The sequence below is a fragment of the Mesoplodon densirostris genome, chromosome 13 (genome assembly GCF_025265405.1).
Source record: "Mesoplodon densirostris isolate mMesDen1 chromosome 13, mMesDen1 primary haplotype, whole genome shotgun sequence".
Lineage (NCBI taxonomy): Eukaryota > Metazoa > Chordata > Mammalia > Artiodactyla > Ziphiidae > Mesoplodon > Mesoplodon densirostris.
In genome coordinates this window covers 74,970,698-74,989,147 of record NC_082673.1, presented here as the reverse complement: position 1 = coordinate 74,989,147, position 18,450 = coordinate 74,970,698, and the positions used below count along the sequence as shown (strand labels likewise).

Here is an 18,450-nt window from a genome sequence, read left to right as displayed (position 1 = left end):
TTCCACAAGCATATATAACTGAGTATATCATACTATGAGTATATATATATGATGACTTATTTAACCAGGTATTCCTAGTCTTTTGCTTTTATAAACAACATGGCGTTGAAAATCCTTGAATATACATACATTCCTTCACATACTTTTTAATTTATGTAGAAGCTGCCCCAATGTATACCCCAAATCTGTTACCAAACTCTTTGACCTCTTCGTTTCTCTTTGGTTAACATTACCATCTCATTATTATTTTGATTAGCCATCTTCTGTTTACTTCCACTGATCTTCCCATTTCTACCTGAATGAGTACTAACCTGTTTTGATTAATACAGTCTTAAAATATATTTTTATGTCTGGTAGGTTCAGTCTCCTTATATTTCTCTATAAAAGGAGCATTTAAAAAATATTTTAAGGAAACATTTCAGATTGCCTTAATGACAGACTCATACAAATCCATCACAGGCTGACCTTAGAGATATTGTGGGTTTGGTTCCAGATCATCACAGCATATCTTTTTTATATATTTTCTTATATTTAATCCTAATCATATGAGGCAAGAATTATATTTTTAAAGTAAGGAAACAGAAGGTAGGGGCAAGGGATGGAATAATACTTATTGATTACAAACCATATCTAGGTTCTGTACAAGTACGGCACACAGATCATTTCATTGGATCTTTATAACACTACTTTATGAGGTGGTGACTCTTGGAACATTTCACTAATGGTAGAAGAGGGTTCTAATGCAGTTTGCTATGCCTCCCAAACCTATGTCCCTTTTCGGTTTACCATGCAGCCTGCCAGCTGTGCCCAACTGACACAGATTTTAAGATTTTAAAAGGAAGAGCTAGATATATTTCTTGAAGCAACTAAAACGTAAACACCTTTGAGGAGAAGAACACTTTTGAGCAACTAAGAAAACACAATAGGAATTTGTGCTTTCTGTACATACTTCTTCTTAATGAAGTTTTATCTGACCCTCAATCCCTTTGAATTCTTAGGCTTTTCAGAAGTGCTTTCCATTTTCTCTACTCTCACCCAGATTTTGAAACCTTCCAGCAGCTTCTCAGTTACTCTTGTTCCCTTCTTATTACAAAACACCCTCCTCCCTCCCGACGAACTCAACTCAGTCTCTACATGTTAAATCCCTGGGTGGTGGCACCCATGTCAGCAGACATTTTCCTTCACACTGTCCTGGACTCTCCTCTCAATGAGATTCATGGAACTTCTGTCTTGTATTATTTTTTTTACTGGGGTATAATTGACAAATAAAAGTATACACATGACGATCTCATGTCCATGTATATTGTGAAATGGTTACGACAATCAAGTTAATACATCGATCATCTCACATAGTTACCTCTTTTTTTGCAAATTTTAATTGTTAGCAGATTTCAAGTCTACAGTACAATATTATTAACTATATCACCAGGCTATTCATTAGATCCTCAGAACGTATTCATCTTACAACTAAAAATTTATACCCTTTGACCAACATCACCCCATTTCCCCCAGCCTCAGCAATCATCATTCTACACTCTGCTTCTATAAGTTTGCCTTTATTTTTTTTTAAAGATTTCACATATAAGTGACATCATACAGAATCTCTCTTTCTCTGTCTGGCTTATTTCACTTAGCATAATGCTTCTAGGTTCATCCATGTTGTTGCAAATGGCAGGATTTCCTTCTTTTTTAAGGCTGAATAATATTCCATTATGTATATATGCACCACATCATCTTTATCCATTTGTCCATCGATGGACTCTTAGGTTGTTTCCATATCTTGGCTATTGTGAATGATGCTGCAGTGAACTTGGGAGTGTAGATATCTCTTTCAGATGCTGATTTTGCTTCCTTCAGATATATCCTCAGAAGTGGCATTGCTGAATCATATGGTAGTGCTAATATTAATATTTTGCGGAACCTCTATACTGTGTTCCATAGTGGCTGCACCAAGTTACATAACCACCAACATGTACAAGGGTTCCCTTTTCTCCACCTTCTTGCCAACATTTGTTATCATTTGTAATGTCTCTATCTTCAAAGAATTGTACAGCCAAAAGCCTTTTTCAGTTAACCTTTTGCTTCAAGTCAGCATTGCAGACCACATCTCCCACTGAGTTTCAACTTTGTAAGTAAAAGAAAGCTCTTCAGAGTTATACGAGCCTGTCGCTAGAAATTCAGTGGGCTACAGTATGTTTTATTTCAGTGATAATTTTGGTCTACAATATTTAAGCTTGCAAGAGAAAATAAGCTTTTGGATTTCCTCTGTACAATTTTTAATCTAGAGGTAACAAGCCCTTTGCATAAGAAAATAACTCTCTCATCCACCAAGTGAATAGACACCTGGAATTTCTCTAGCCAATACTGAAGTGTTTCTTTCCGTATTAAAAGATAAGGCTGAAAATGCAAATACCCTGGAGAGAAGTAATATTTACTAAATTATACTCATTCTCTCCTGCAAATTATTGATATAAGAGTCTCTCCCAGAAGGAGGTTGGGGTGTGGAGGAGAAGGAGAGAGCATAAGAGATTTGAGTGTTTACAGGGGGCAGGTGAGAAGTAGGAGCCAGTGCCTGCTCAGAAGGCAGCTCTGAGAGCCTTTGATTCCTCATGTTTCCTCTGGCCTTTTAGAAAATATTTACCTTGAGAGTCACTTTTTATGCTGTGAATGTATGTTCTAAAGTCAGTGTGAAATCATGTACAGTAAAAATCACCCTTGGAGGTGCACCAGACCCGGGTGACAGGCAGAGCCACGACGACGTTGCAACAGCCCTGGGGCTGAGCGGAGGTGAGAAACAGGCTCACGGATTTTAGGGCTGTGCCTGGGTTCCACAACCAGCAAGTGACTGAGGCATCACTTCATCCAGTTCTTCTGACTTTAAACCCGTCTGTCTCTCAAGTGTTGGGTGCTTGCCACAGTACCCCGACCAGGGATCAAACTCAAGCCCCCTGCAGTGGAAGTGCAGAGTCTTAACCACTGCACTGCCAGGGAATTCCCCAGAATCTGCTTTTTACCAAGACTCCTCCTGCCAACCAGCTGTGTGGCTGACAGGGTCTTGGTGCTCCATCCGGGTGTCAGCCCTGAGCCTCTAAGGTGGGAGAGCCGAGTTCAGGACATTGGTCCACCAGAGACCTCCCAGCCCCTTGTAATAACAATCAATGAGAGCTCTCCCAGAGACCTCCGTCTCAACACTAAGACCCAGCTCCACTCAACGACAAACAAGCTACAGTGCTGGACAGCCCATGCCAAACAACTAGCAAAACAGGAACACAACCCCACCCATTAGCAGAGAGGCTGCCTAAAATCATAATGCGTCCACAGACACACCCAAAACAGGCCACCGGACGCAGTCCTGCCCACCAGAAAGACAAGATCCATCCTCATTCACCAAAACACAGGCACCGGTCCCTTCCACCAGGAAGCCTACAAAACCCACTGAACCAACCTTGCCCACTGGGGGCAGACACCAAAAACAACGGGAACTACTAACCTGAAGCCTGTGAAAAGGAGACCCCAAACACAGTAAGTTAAGCAAAATGAGAAGACAGAGAAACACACAGCAGAAGAAGGAGCAAGGTAAAAACCCACCAGACCAGACAAATGAAGAGGCAATAGGCAGTCTACCTGAAAAAGAATTTAGAGTAATGATAGTAAAGATGTTCCAAAATCTTGGAAGTAGAATGGGGAAAATACAAGAAATGTTTAACAAGGACCTAGAAGAACTAAAGAGCAAACAAACAATGATGAACAACACAATAAATGAAATTAAAAATTCTCTAGAAGGAATCAATAGCAGAAAAACTGAGGCTAAAGAACGGATAAGTGACCGGGAAGATAAAATAGTGGAAATAACTACCACAGAGCAGAATAAAGAAAAAAGAATGAAAAGAATTGAGGACAGTCTCAGAGACCTCTGGGACAACATTAAACACACCAACATTCGAATTATAGGGGTCCCAGAGAAGAAGAGAAAAAGAAAGGGACTGAGAAAATATTTGAAGAGATTATGGTTGAAAACTTCCCTAATATGGGAAAGAAAATAGTCAATCAAGTCCAGGAAGTACAGAGTCCCATATGGGATAAATCCAAGGAGAAACATGCCAAGACACATATTTATGATAAAAACCCTCTAGAAAGTAGGCATAGAGGGAACTTACCTCAACATAATAAAGGCCATATATGAAAAACCCACAGCCAACATCGTTCTCAATGGTGAAAAACTGAAACCATTTCCACGAAGATCAGGAACAAGACAAGGTTGCCCACTCTAACCACTATTATTCAACATAGTTTTGGAAGTTTTAGCCACAGCAGTCAGAAAAGGAAAAGAAATAAAAGGAATCCAAATCGGGAAAGAAGAAGTAAAGCTGTGACCATTTGCAGATGACCTGATACTACACATAGAGAATCCTAAAGATGCTACCAGAAAACTACTAGAGCTAATCAATGAATTTGGTAAAGTAGCAGGATAAAAAATTAATGCACAGAAATCTTTTGCACTCCTAAACATTAATGATGAAAAAATCTGAAAGATAAATTAAGGAAACACTCCCATTTACCACTGCAACAAAAAGAATAAAATACCAAGGAATAAATCTACCTAAGGAGACAAAAGACCTGTATGCAGAAAACTATAAGACACTGATGAAACAAATTAAAGATGATACAAATAGATGGAGAGATATACCATGTTCTTGGACTGGAGAATCAACATTGTGAAAATGACTATACTACCCAAAGCAATCTACAGATTCAATGCAATCCCTATCAAACTACCAATGGCATTTTTCACAGAACTGGAACAAAAAATTTCACAATCTGTATGGAAACACAAAAGACCCTGAATAGCCAAAGCAATCTTGAGAAAGAAAAATAAAGCTGTAGGAATCAGGCTCCCTGGCTTCAGACTCCACTACAAAGCTACAGTAATCAAGACAGTATGGTACTGGCACAAAAATAGAAATATCAATCAATGGAACAGGATAGAAAGCCCAGAGATAAACCCACACGCATATGGTCACCTTTCCTTTGATAAAGAAGGCAAGAATATACAATGGAGAAAAGAGAGCCTCTTCAGTAAGTGGTGCTGGGAAAACTGGACAGCTACATGTAAAAGAATTAAATTAGAACACTCCCTAACACCATACACAAAAAGAAACTTGAAACGGATTAAAGACCTAAATGTAAGTCCAGACACTATAAAACTCTTAGAGGAAAACATAGGCAGAACACTCTATGACACAAATCACAGCAAGATCCTTTCTGACCCACCTCTTAGAGAAATAGAAATAAAAACAAAAATAAACAAATGGGACCTAATGAAACTTCAAAGTTTTTGCACAGTGAAGGAAACCATAAACAAGACCAAAAGACAACCCTCAGAATGGGAGAAAGTATTTGCAAACAAAGTAACTGACAAAGGATTAATGTCCAAAATATACAAGCAGCTCATGCAGCTCAATATCAGAAAACTGAAACAACCCAATTCAAAAATGGACAGAGGACCTAAATAGACATTTCTCCAAAGAAGATATACAGATTGTCAACAAACACATGAAAGGATGCTCAACATCAATAATCATTAGAGAAATCCAAATCAAAACTACAATGAGGTATCACCTCACAGCAGTCAGAATGGCCATCATCAAAAACTCTACAAACAATAAATGCTGGAGAGGGTGTGGAGAAAAGGGAACCCTCTTGCACTGTTGGTGGGAATGTAAATTGATACAGCCACTATGGAGAGCAGTATGGAGATTCCTTAAAAAACTAAAAATAGAACTACCACGCAACCCAGTAATTCCACTACTGGGCATATACCCTGAGAAAACCATAATTCAAAAAGAGACATATACCACAATGTTCATTGCAGCACTATTTACAATAGCCAGAACATGGAAGCAACCTAAGTGTCCATCGACAGATGAATGGATAAAGAAGATGTGGCACATATATACAATGGAATATTACTCAGCCATAAAAAGAAATGAAATTTAGTTTATAGTGAGGTGGATGGACCTAGAGTGTGTCATACAGAGTGAAATAAGTTAGAAGGAGAAAGACAAATACCGTATGCTAACACATACATATGGAATTAAAAAAAAAAAAAGGTTCTGAAGGACCTAGATGCAGGACAGGAATAAAGACGCAGATGTAGGGAATGGTCTTGAGGACACGGGGAGGGGAAAGGGTAAGCTGGGATGAAGTGAGAGAGTGGCATGGACATATATACACCACCAAATGTAAAATACGTAGGCAGTGGGAAGCAGCTGCATAGCACAGGGAGATCAGCTTAGTGCTTTGTGACCACCTAGAGGGGTGGGATAAGGAGGGTGGGAGGGACACCCAAGAGGCAGGGGATATGGGGATATATGTATATGTATAGCTGATTCACATTTTTATACAGCAGAGACTAATACACCATTGTAAAGCAATTATACTCCAATAAAGAGGTTAAAAAAAATCACTCTTGAAAATCCCTTTAATCTCCCATAAAATGCAGTTCTCCTCCATGTCTCAAGAAGTCCAGCATTACTGTTCTTTTTCAAGCTTTAACACCGATACACAGATTGCTACTTCTTCAGCTGAGTCCCCTGGTTGTCTGCTTGCATTTGGACACTGTGTGCATGAGAAATGCATGCAGAAGTGCATTCAGTGCAGCCAGATGAACCAAAGTACAAGAAACACAGGGGGTAACTAAGTCTAACCCAGGAAACAATAGATTTCCTTTCTTGTCTCATGCTCTTACTGGGTCATACATATGCCCAGGAATGGAATGGGAGAGATGGGATTTACCACATTATTTAAATTGTTCTCTCAGTCATTTACTTAATTATCTTCCTTTTTGGTTGAGTGAGTATAGCTGAATTTGTCTAAATAAAGTTAAAGTCACAATATTCAATTCCTCTGCATAGTCAACCGGATGCACAGTTCTTGGCCACTATGCTAATCTCACTCTACCATTGGCCAGGCACTGGGTGAGGAGATGGCAGAAAACCATGGTGAACATTAGGATATAGTGGACCTTTTGGTTCCGGATCAGAAAATTGAGAGCAAATCACCAATTTGGGGCTCTTCACAGGTGTATCAGGTGAATACAGTAGTTTCCATTTTGATAATTTCTCTCTCTCTGTTTTTCTCAACAGGCTGGTCCATTCAGGTCCAGGGAAAGGATCACCCCAGGCTGGTGTAGATCTGTCCTTTGCAACACGAACTGGTACCAGGCAGGGTATTGAAACGCATCTCTTCAGGGCTGAGATCAGCAGGGACCTCTCACATTGGACAAGGAGCATAGTACAGGGGTGCCATAACTCAGCTGAACTCACTATTGAAGTCACCACAGGTGAGCATTGTTGGCTTTGGTTTTGTGATGTCACATCCTTATGGAAAGAATGCACCCTCTACTCCACCACAGCCTCAAAATTGTTTCCATTACTGGCCATTTGGGGTACTTAAAATTCCAGAGATAAACTTAAATTCCAGAGGTAAATTTAAAATTCTTCTAAATTAAGGCACTGAATGCCCTACTAACATGGAACCTAGGGGTTTGATTGTGAAAAGCTTTATCTCATCTTCATTCAGGAAAAGTGGGTAACTTGGATAGTCAGATGTCATTTCTACCATGATAGACAGTGCAAATCTAGAACATTTCCATCATGTAGAAAGCCCTGATGGTATCTGCTCTGGATGAACAGGATTTTCCCACAAGACCTCTAAGGTTGTGAAATAAATGAAATAGAAACCAAGAAAACAATACCAAAGATCACTGAAATTACAAGCTGGTTCTTTGAAAACATAAACAAAATTGATCAACCTTTAGCCAGACTCATCAAGAAAAAAAGGGAGAGGACTCAAATCGATAAAATTAGAAATGAAAAAGGAGAAATTACAACTGACACCACAGAAATACAAAGGATCATACTACAAACAACTATATGCTAATAAAATGGAGAACCTGGAGGAAGTGGACAAATTCTTAGAAAGGTACAACCTTCCAGGACTGAAACAAGAAGAAATAGAAAATATGAACAGACCAATCACAAGTAATGAAATTGAAACTGTGATTAAAAATCTTCCAACAACAACAACAACAAAAATCTTCCAACAAACAAAAGTCCAGGACCAGATGACTTCACGGGCAAATTCTATCAAACATTTAGAGAAGAGCTAACACCTAGCCTTCTCAAATTGAACACTCCCAAGCTCATTCTACAAGGCCACCATCACCCTGATACCAAAACCAGACAAAGATACTACAATAAAAGAAAATTACAGACCAATATCACTGTTGAACATAGACACAAATATCCTCAACAAAATACTAGCAAACAGAATCCAGCAACACATTAAAAGGATCATACACCATGATCGAATGGGATTTATCCCAGGGATGCAAGGATTCTTCAATATACACAAATCAATCAATGCAATACACCATATTAACAAAATGAAGAATAAAAACCATATGATCATCTCAATAGATGGAGAAAAACTTCTGACAAAATTCAGCACCCATTGATGATAAAAACTCTCCAGAAAGTGGGCACATAGGGAGAACCTACCTCAACATATGGCCTCAAAGGCCACATACGACAAACCCATAGCAAACAGAGGAATGGATAAAGAAGATGTGACACATATATACAATGGACTATTACTCAGCCATAAAAGGGAATGAAATTGTGCCATTTACAGAGACATGGATGGACCTAGAAACTGTCATACAGAGTGAAGTAAGTCAGAAAGAGAAAAACAAATATCGTATATTAATGCATGTATGTGGAATTTAGAAAAGTGGTTCAGATGAACCTATTTTCAAAGGAGAAATAGAGACACAGACATAGAGAACAAACGTATGGACACCAAGTTCAGGGGTGGGATAGATTGGGAGATTGCGATTGACGTATATACACTAGTGTGTATGAAATAGATGGCTGGGGAGGGCCTACTGTATAGCATGGGGTGGGGGGAAAGACGGTAAAATCTGTTTGAAGGACATATAGTAAGTTAACCTTAAAAATGCACTGCAATATACATTAGATGCAGACAAATACTGTTTGACTCCACTTACACGAGGTATGTAGAATAGCCAAATTCATAGAGTCAGAAAGTACATTGGTAGATGCCAGGGGCTGGGAGGTGGGCAGGGGAGGGGGAATGGGGAGTTAGTGTTTAGTGGGGACAGAGTTTCCATTTAGGAAGGTGAAAAATTTGGGAGATGGATGATGGTGAGAGTTGCACAACGATGTGAATGTACTTAGTGCCACTGAACTGGTTAAATAGTTAAATATGGTTAAAACAGTATATGGTTAAATATGGTTAAAATAGTATGATTTATATTATGTAACTTTTACCACATTAAAAAAATTCTTTTAAAAAGAATTAATTAAGTGGAATATAAATCCTTTCTCCATCTCTGCTCTGAAGCAGAACTATTCCTCTATCCTAAACGAATATCTGTCTCTTGTGGTGCCTGAATTAGGTGTTTCACCTAGGGAGGGATGCCATATAAAAACAAGACATTTTGTGTTTACTTTAGGTTAAAATAAATTAAGTTGGCCTTAAAAAAGACCCCTTAGGTACAGTGTTTCCAAACTGTAGTCACACTGAAAACAACAAAAACAAAGCTTTTTAGTTGTACCCTCAGAAGCCTCCGATTGCTGATGCCCATCCCTAGAGACTGTGACGCAGCAGTTCTGGGGCGGGGCCTGAGAATCTGCATCTAGTACGATACCAGGCAGTGCTGATGCTGCTGGTCTGTGGACCACTCTGTGTGCAGTACTGCACTAGGGTGCAACTTCCTCCAGCACCCAGGAGGATTCTACAAGACGGGACCCACGTCAACATGTAGTAGGGTTTCTCCACATTTCCTTTACTGGTGCAAACATGAAAAACCAGATGTTTTGTAGAATTTCTGCTGCAGCATCTCTGAGATAATCACTGTCTTTTAAAAATTATCCTGAAACTAGTTAGTACCCCCCCAATATTTTCCAACATTGTTGGAAATGTCTCTCAGAGTGTCACTGAAGTTTTTATTTTTGATGCCTACTCTGTATGGCACAAAAAAGTAGAGTTTCAAACCTGAGTTGGAAAAGGCTCAAGTCACCTGAAAACTAAATTTAATGAAGTTATATGTGTAATTGCAGAGAAGTCCAGACTCCTTGCAACAACTTCTGGGGTGTTCTAGAAGAGAATGAAGATGGCCAAAGGGGTTTGGTTTAGTTTACATTCCACAAATTTCATAAAATCCTTCTCTCAGTAAGCTAAACTCTTCTTTGACAGGAAAACAATGAGGCTGTTAATAGACCAGCCAAAGGAGAATAACAAAGAATTGTGTGGACTGAGCTAGCTGGGTGGTGGGAGAGAAGAAATTATGGAAATGGCCAAAGGTGCAGCCCAGTTTCAAATGGAAAGATGCCTGCAGAGAGTTGGGGGGAGGGGCTTATGTTTTAATCAGAGCTTCAATTAACTTGATAATGGGTTCAATTTATCCTGTGTAGATTAAGAACGTCTTCAGATAACTGATTACCTTATATAAAGGCCACGAATACCACTTTAGGTCAATTAAAATGAAAAGTAACCACAGTCAGTTAATTCAAACCATCCAGTGGCACAGCTTTCTAATTCAAACATAGAGGAAGGGGGAAAAAAACATGTTTAGAGCTCAGGTGCCCACATATTCTGCAGATGTTAGAAGTGAAAACTTTCAAAAACGAGGATTCAAGATGGGAAGTCATAACTACATGTATGCCGTGTCTATGTTATGTTTTGGTCATCCTTGAACTGGACGGGTGGCAGGGGTCTAGGGCCCTTCTGAGAGGATAACTTAAGACTTGCCAAGGGGCTCCTTCCAGGACTCATTAGAGAATGCACCTTTGGAAAATATCAACCCTTTGTTACAAGTTGAAAGATGGCTGCGGTCAGTCGGAGGAAGGGGTATATGTTTTAACCAATTAAAAGCCACCTCATTCTGTGGGCAGATAGACACTCTGTTTCTTCCCCCAAACTCTGAGGGGCTCCCCCCACCCCAGTTATTAGTCTGAGAGCCTCTTCGCCAAGATCCCTCCCCACATGCCTCTGTATCCTGAGCACCAGAGCGTGAGAAGGCTGTACGAGACAGACTGGAAGGAAAGAACTTGAATTTTGAAATCTAAACCACTGGGTTGTGACACGTTCACCTCTCTGAGCTTTGCTTTTATCACCTATAATATTAATCTAAGGTCCTGCTTCTAAAGTGTGCTGAGGTGAAATTCAGTTTGGTCTATAAAGCTGAGCTGAGCTAAAGATGGTAGACAGTAATCAATACTGCCTATGTCCTCCTATCCCCAAAGAGCTTTCAGATGTGTATGAAGACCAGAGCCAGTTGACTTGCCAGGGCCTGTTAAATGTGGTGTTTTGTGAGGCAAAAAAATCCAGTCTGATACTTTTTTTCTTTTTTTTTTTTTTTTTTTTTTGGCCAAGCGGCTTGCGAGATCTTACTTCCCCGACCAGGGATTGAACTGGGGGCCGGCAGTGAAAGTGCCAAGTCCTAACCACTGGACCGCCAGGGAATTCCCTCCAGAACTTTTTGATTAAGGGTTTAAACACTCACAAGTCTTCCTAATGGGAACTTGGAATCAGGTGGCAGTCCCCCTGTCCAGCTCATAATCTGAGAGTGCTGGTCTCTTTTCCTAAACGCAAGGTGGACCACAGATAAATGCTGGCACCTAACCTGATCAAAAGGTTTTACTTTTGTTCCGTTGGATCAGAGGGCACCTTGTGGACACCAGCTGAGGATCCTGAATACCACACTGGACAGAGGGAGGAAACAGCATCCTTCACCGAAGGTGCCACACCTGACATCGATCTACAACAGCAGCTTTTCCAGGACCCAAGACGATCAGATCATCAGGGAAACTCCAAAAGCACTTCTTTCTGTTTATAAAATGAGCTTTATTCAACTTTTTTAAAATTAAAAATCAGGTTTTTTTTTTCACTACTCACTCCTGACTTCTTACATGTGTTTTTGTTAACTTGGGTAATGTCACTGGGGGATTGCTTGCTTCTTTCACCAGGTGGTAGACATGGCGTTGATTGATCGATCAATCGATCGATTGATTGTGTGTGTGTTGACGATGATCAGAGGTAGCTTGCTCTAAATTAAATGTCAGTTTTTTCCAGCTTGATACAACGCCATTGGAACACCCGTCTCCCTACATACATGTTGTCAGATGATCATATAAGGGCTAGAGCCCAGACAAAATTCAGTAAATCCCAGCAAAAGGAATTTCTTTCAGTTTATTTCCCTTAGTTTCAAAGGGCAAGTTAAATTACCATATGACAATCAATCTAAGGAGAATATTTTCATGCATGATTATTAATTTTTAACTTTAGGAAGAAGTTGGTGGCTGGGCCCTGGGTTTGGGGAGACAAGAAGCTTAAGTGCCTGGAAAATGGATGGGCTTCCACTGTTCATACTCCTGTCTCCCTCTGTTTCTCTCAGCTTGCACCTATAAAAACCAGGAGTGCCGGTTGACCATACATTATGAGAATGGATTTTCTATTACCACTGAACCACAGGAGGGTGTCTTTCCCAAGACAATCATACAGGCTCCTTATGAAAAGCTGAAAATGTCTTCAGATGATGGAATCAGGATGCTGTATTTAGATTTTGGAGGCAAAGATGGAGAGCTTGTAAGTACACTTTTCTTTAGACAGTGTGGTTTCGTATATTTTGTCTTGCAATACACCGATTATGGCCTGCAAACATAACGCTGCCTGTATTTATTTAGCATTTGACTATTTACAAAGTACTTACAGGTTCATGTATTAATTGAACCTTTAAAAACAGTGAGGGGATCCAATTTTTCACAGTTCTTTACTTTGGTCTCATTTTCCATGGGAATATTACAGAAATATTTGAATCAAAGGAAAGGATCCTTTACAAAGTCAGCATTAAATTCTTTTCAGGGAGGGTCCCACCAGCTTTAAGATATACCATTCATTGTTTAAAAGTATCAAGCGTCTGATCTAACCTGGGCATTGTGCTAGGTGTCAGGGATGTAGGGATGTAAAACACTAGTCCTGGCAGCCTAGGGGGTCTCAAAGGAGCAGAGAGCATGAAGAGTACAGACGGGGAGGGGGTGGGAAGCGGCAGAGTGGAGGGGGCAGTGAGGAAACCCAGCAAAACTGGTCAACTCTACCCGAGTGGAGAGAGGGCCAGACAAGGACCCAGAAGTTTTGAGCTCATATCAAAAAGCGTCCAACAAGATCAGCAAGTTTGTCAGTTAACATAACATCTATACTTCTCATAGCATTGCAAATTGCCCATGTATTTAAAATCATGATTTCCTGTGATCGTTACTGCTTACCATAGTGAAGAAATATGTTACTCTAGTTCCACTGAAGGGTGAAAGTGGCACATTCTTCTACTTTCTAGCAAGTATAGTTCTCAAGAAGACATAGCATCTCATTTAAGCTGTGGAATGTAAAACTTCAAACAGGACCTTGATTTGGAACAACTAGTCTCTGTCTAGGTCCTTCCTAGTCAACAAATATCTGTTGACTCACACTTGATAACGGGGACAGGGGATATATAAAATGCAGAGATAAACCTCAATTTTAAAGATCTAGTCATTTTAACTCAGCTACTGGCCTTGAACAATTCTCCCCCTCCCTACTCCCGTCTCTCTGAAGGAAAGGGCCAGGGCCACACTTGAAAGAGCATAGGAGCCTGAAATCTCAGTTTCAGCACCACTGTCCTAGATCATGCACTACTACTAGCCCCAGTTCAGTACCCCCTTTCTTCCTATGGGTGTCACAGGAGTCATGATGAAGTCAGTGCCCCGTGGCTGACAGGTGATCTGAACTCACTTTCTGAGAACAATTACCAGCCAGTCATTTTTCTAACCTTTAAAATGGATCCGCAGAATTTTATAGAATTTTGTTGTTTATTTGTGTGTTCAATCAGTAAATTCAGCCTGAAGCACCAGTTTGGAAAGAAGAAAGTGGTTGGAAAGTCCATTTTGCTGAGAACGCTTCTGGTTCAGTTGCTGCTCTATCCATCACCCAGCTGTGCACTTTTTCCTAAGGGTGACTACTCCCTAGCAGCAGGGAAAAGAACAAGAAGCAGTCTCCTGTTTTATCCATGGCTTGAAAATTCAAGGCTATTTTTGCCCATGAGGGAAAAATCACTTATGTCTAAATTTCAGCCTTTCTGCCTGTAATTACGACCTGACTTGCAAGGCTTAGGAAGGACTGATTTTTTGCTGCCAATATTTTAGGCTGAGAAGCTCAAGTTCAGACACAGCTCCCCCAGGGTCTAGCTATGCAACCCCCAGAGGCAGGTGCCAGGGAGGAGGAAAGGAACAGAGGTGAGCTGTACAAAATGCAATAAATTGAGGGTCAGGAGACCCTCGCTCTCTTTCTGAGTGTGGAACTAACTCACCAGTTGTCTTACGCACGTCCTTTTATTTCTCTGGATCTGAGTATCCATAACATACAGGGACTGAAGTAGATAATCTTTAAGGTTACTTCTAAAAGTTGCATTCTGTTAGTGAAATAGAATATGGTGATTAAGCCCAGATTCTGGCATCAGATAGACCTGCGTTTGAGTCCATGCTTTCTCTTTACTGCAAGATCTATGATCTCAGAAAATTTTATAACTTCTCCAAATCTTAGTTTCCCATATAAAACATAGAGATAGTAACAATAGCTACGTCATAGTGATTTTGTGAAAATTAAATAAGATAGTATATAGAAAATATTTAACACAGCACCTGGTTCATGCTAAATACAACTTAACTTCGCTGGATGCTAAATACAACTTAACTTTGCTGGATGCTAAATACAATTTAACTTTGCTGGATGTTATTTTATGATCAGGTTGTTATTCCCCAACTGTGTCATCATCAGAACAGAATTGGGGACAGTGGATGAGAATTGGGAGCGACACACTCAGTGCTCATGAATTAGGTCAGGTGATAAAAATTCAGCCTATTAGGCTCTGACCACGTGCCAGCCCAGTAGGAACACATGGAGAAAGATAAAACTTTAGAGGGGGTCTTAACAGACAAGTGATGTACATGATTACAACAATCCATGAGTATAGGACAGTGAGGACACAGCTGCTTCAAAACCTGGGTTCTGCATTTTATGGTTTATAAGGAATTTTCACATACGGTATCTCATTTTAATACTCTACCCGCTGTGAGTTAGACAGGCCTGGGAAAAATTTTCAGTGACTTGTCAAAGATTATGTACACATCTAAAATGTGTTAGAACCAGGACTCAAACCTATGATGTGAAATTTAGTACTGCTTCATACTGTACCTAATCCAACATAAATAATAGCACTATCGTGATACCAAAAATCAATGGTTTAGACAGTCAAGAAGGGCAGCACTGGGGCTTCCCTGGTGGCGCAGTGGTTGAGAATCTGCCTGCTAATGCAGGGGACACGGGTCCGAGCCCTGGTCCGGGAAGATCTCACATGCCACGGGGCAACTGGACCCGTGAGCCACAACTACTGAGCCTGCGCGTCTGGAGCCTGTGCTCCGCAACAAGAGAGGTCGCGACAGTGAGAGGCCCACGCACCGCGATGAAGAGTGGCCCCCGCTCGCCGCAACTAGAGAAAGCCCTCGCACAGAAACGAAGACCCAACACAGCCAAAAATAAATAAATACAAATAAATAAATAAACTTATAAAAAAATAAAAAAAAAGAAGGGCAACACTGATACTTATGCTCTGGGTATGTGTAAATTTCACAGAACTTATTTTGGAAAAAAAGATATAGGAGATGTAAGGAGTAAGTTCAAAGAGTTATTTTTTTATCTCACTGGGGGGCAAGGATTTAAAAACACAATTGCTCCAGTTAACGCTTAAAAGCAGGAAGTGCACAGATCTGTTTGATGTGTAAATGACTATTTTGTATCAAGCATTAGTTGAAAATCTTTCAGATTCTCTTCTTTTTGAATTTCAGCAACTGGACCTTCATTCCTGCCCCAAGCCGATTGTTTTCATCATTCATTCCTTCCTGTCAGCTAAGATTACAAGGCTGGGGTTGGTGGCCTGAACAGAGGAGCGAATTGCCTTTGAGAAAAGGAGGGCTGCGATGCCACCGAGAAGTGTCATATCAGACACCATTTGCAGTGATGCACCAGATGTAGCATGCCACTGTCAGCTTGAGATCCCAAGAGTCCGTGTAACAGTCCCAGACTCCTCTGTCAATTTCAGCAACTGTAAAGGGTACCTTCAGAAAAATTCCACAAGGACTATCAGAATAAAACTGTTTTTTTAGAACAGTAAAAGGGTAAAGAGGTGAGGCTGATTGGAAATACACAGCATAGCTTTTAAATAATGACAGTCAAGGACACGAACATTAGAACAGCATGTGCAGATCTTAATCATACCAGTTTCTAGGCAACTGGTTCACCCAGGTAAGCAAGGGCTGTATAGATGAGAAATTGACATTTTTCACCTCTCCCCTCTCCACCCCAGTAATAAGGACCCGTTGTTTTATTGTGCTTTATTTCCTATTTCTAATTGAGTTGACTTTCGCTGGTAAGGAAAGAAAAGTACTTCAAATGGAAACCCACCTTTTATTTAAGTGTGAAACAGCTCTTACTTTTTCTTAATGAATTATCTTTCAATGATGTAGAATGATTCTGAAGTGTTCTTATTAGCATATGATGAGTGGGAATTAAATAAAGCATCAGATACTGATCTGAGCTGTAAGCTGGTGGATTCTGAGCCAAAGTAGACTGCTTAAATTGGAAAGCTTTGCTGAGGAGTCGTGTGCATGAAAGATGATTAATTCTGGGACTACACTCATACTCAAGGTCTGCTATCTGAGAGCCATGACTTATAGCTTTATTTATAAAAGCAAGTTATGGATTTTTTAAAAAGATTGTCAATGGATATATATATATATATATATATATATATATATATATATATATAAATAATTCATGTGGGGGTTAACTAATTTTCCCCATTTTGTGGTTTTCAGTGGAAGTACTGAGCAATTTATTGGCCCTTGTTTCTGCCTGTGCTTGTATGCATGCATTTTCAAGCAAGTAATAGAGCAGCCTTATATGATTCGGGTTAATGCTGGGTTTTACATAGAGAGCCAATGTTATAATCAAACCCATCAAACCCACCAACAGCTCTTTTGGAATTCCAGGGAAATAATATAGTGACCTGATATTTTTGTACAAGAATATTTTCAGACATCGTACAGCATATTACTGATTTAACACTTTTGCTTTTTATCTTTCAAAACAAATTCACGGAAAACACACCTATTATTTGATTTTAAAGTCGCTTTTCTCAAATCTTGAAAATTAGCTCTAGAATTTCTGTATTTGTAACCGTTCTCTCCCCTATAGTTTTACATAGACAAATGTTCCAGGTTAGGTTTGTGTGTTATTTTTCAGAACCGTATTTTAGCAAATACCTATGCAAAGAGCTTTAAAAAGTATAACTTTTAAAAGAATGTGATTTTGTTCACTCAGATACATGTGTTTCTTGAGTTTTACTTTAGATCAGCATTTTATTTTAGATCAGTGTTTCCCCAAAGTAATACAATTAACATGTAATGCAAGTTCCAAGGGGCATTGATTGACTGGTGTTTTGTCGGGGGGCAATTAAAGGGATTGGTCATCAAAAATGTTTGTTCAATCTGAGTTAAAAAATGTTAAACAGATTTCATGATTGCAGGCCTCCTCAAAGACTTTATTGCACATTGCGATTCTGCAAGGGGGGGCATCCTGTGTGCCGTTCCTAACGCTTACCTACAGAACTCCTCTCTAAAGGAGCATCTTGTGAAGCTAGTGTTAAAACACACACACACAAAACAAAACAAAACAAAAAAACATTTTGGAAAACACAGCTTTAGGACACTGATTTTGCTTTGTTTCCTATTTTAAAATGCTAAAGAGTAAAGTCCCAGCCTGAATACTGTAGGAAAGCTTTGATGAATTGTAAATTGTAACGTACTCTTTCATTATATTTTCAAAATTACTGGAATGTTGTTATATGAGAGAATTATACTTGTGTATTGTAAATAACATATTAAAATACATATATAATGCCAATAGCTTAATTCAACAATGTGTAATCTAAGGTGCTCAGTACTACATGAAGTGTGAGTTAATTATTCACAATTTAGTTGCAGAGATCCTATTATATATTTATAGACAAAATGATCATAATTACAAATATTTCTTCATCACTTGAGTTTTGGACTGATTAATATCTGGATGCGGGTCAACAGAAACTACATTCTCTGTGTTTATAAAAGTTTAATTTAAATATTTATATTTTAGAAAAATATATTTGAATAAAGTTAATGCATTTTCTGAATTAAAATGTGTTATTAGCAAGAAATAGAAAATTTTACTAAGAGAATTGTGTATATAAATCATTTTTCTTCCTCAGAGTTAAACTGTATCATATCAGAGTGGCTATGA

At 39.4% G+C, this 18,450-nt stretch overlaps 1 protein-coding gene across 1 annotated transcript in view; it reads left to right on the top strand.

Annotated features, from left to right (window-relative positions):
* The window catches only part of SNTB1 (syntrophin beta 1), a 219,271-nt gene extending 203,219 nt beyond the window's left edge, over nucleotides 1-16,052 (top strand). Inside the window, exons 5-7 of the mRNA XM_060116180.1 lie at nucleotides 7,146-7,342; nucleotides 12,482-12,672; nucleotides 15,960-16,052. Of these exons, the coding sequence (XP_059972163.1) occupies nucleotides 7,146-7,342; nucleotides 12,482-12,672; nucleotides 15,960-16,052 (481 nt within the window). The remainder of the gene's footprint in view (nucleotides 1-7,145; nucleotides 7,343-12,481; nucleotides 12,673-15,959) is intronic.
* The last annotated feature ends 2,398 nt before the right edge of the window (nucleotides 16,053-18,450 follow it).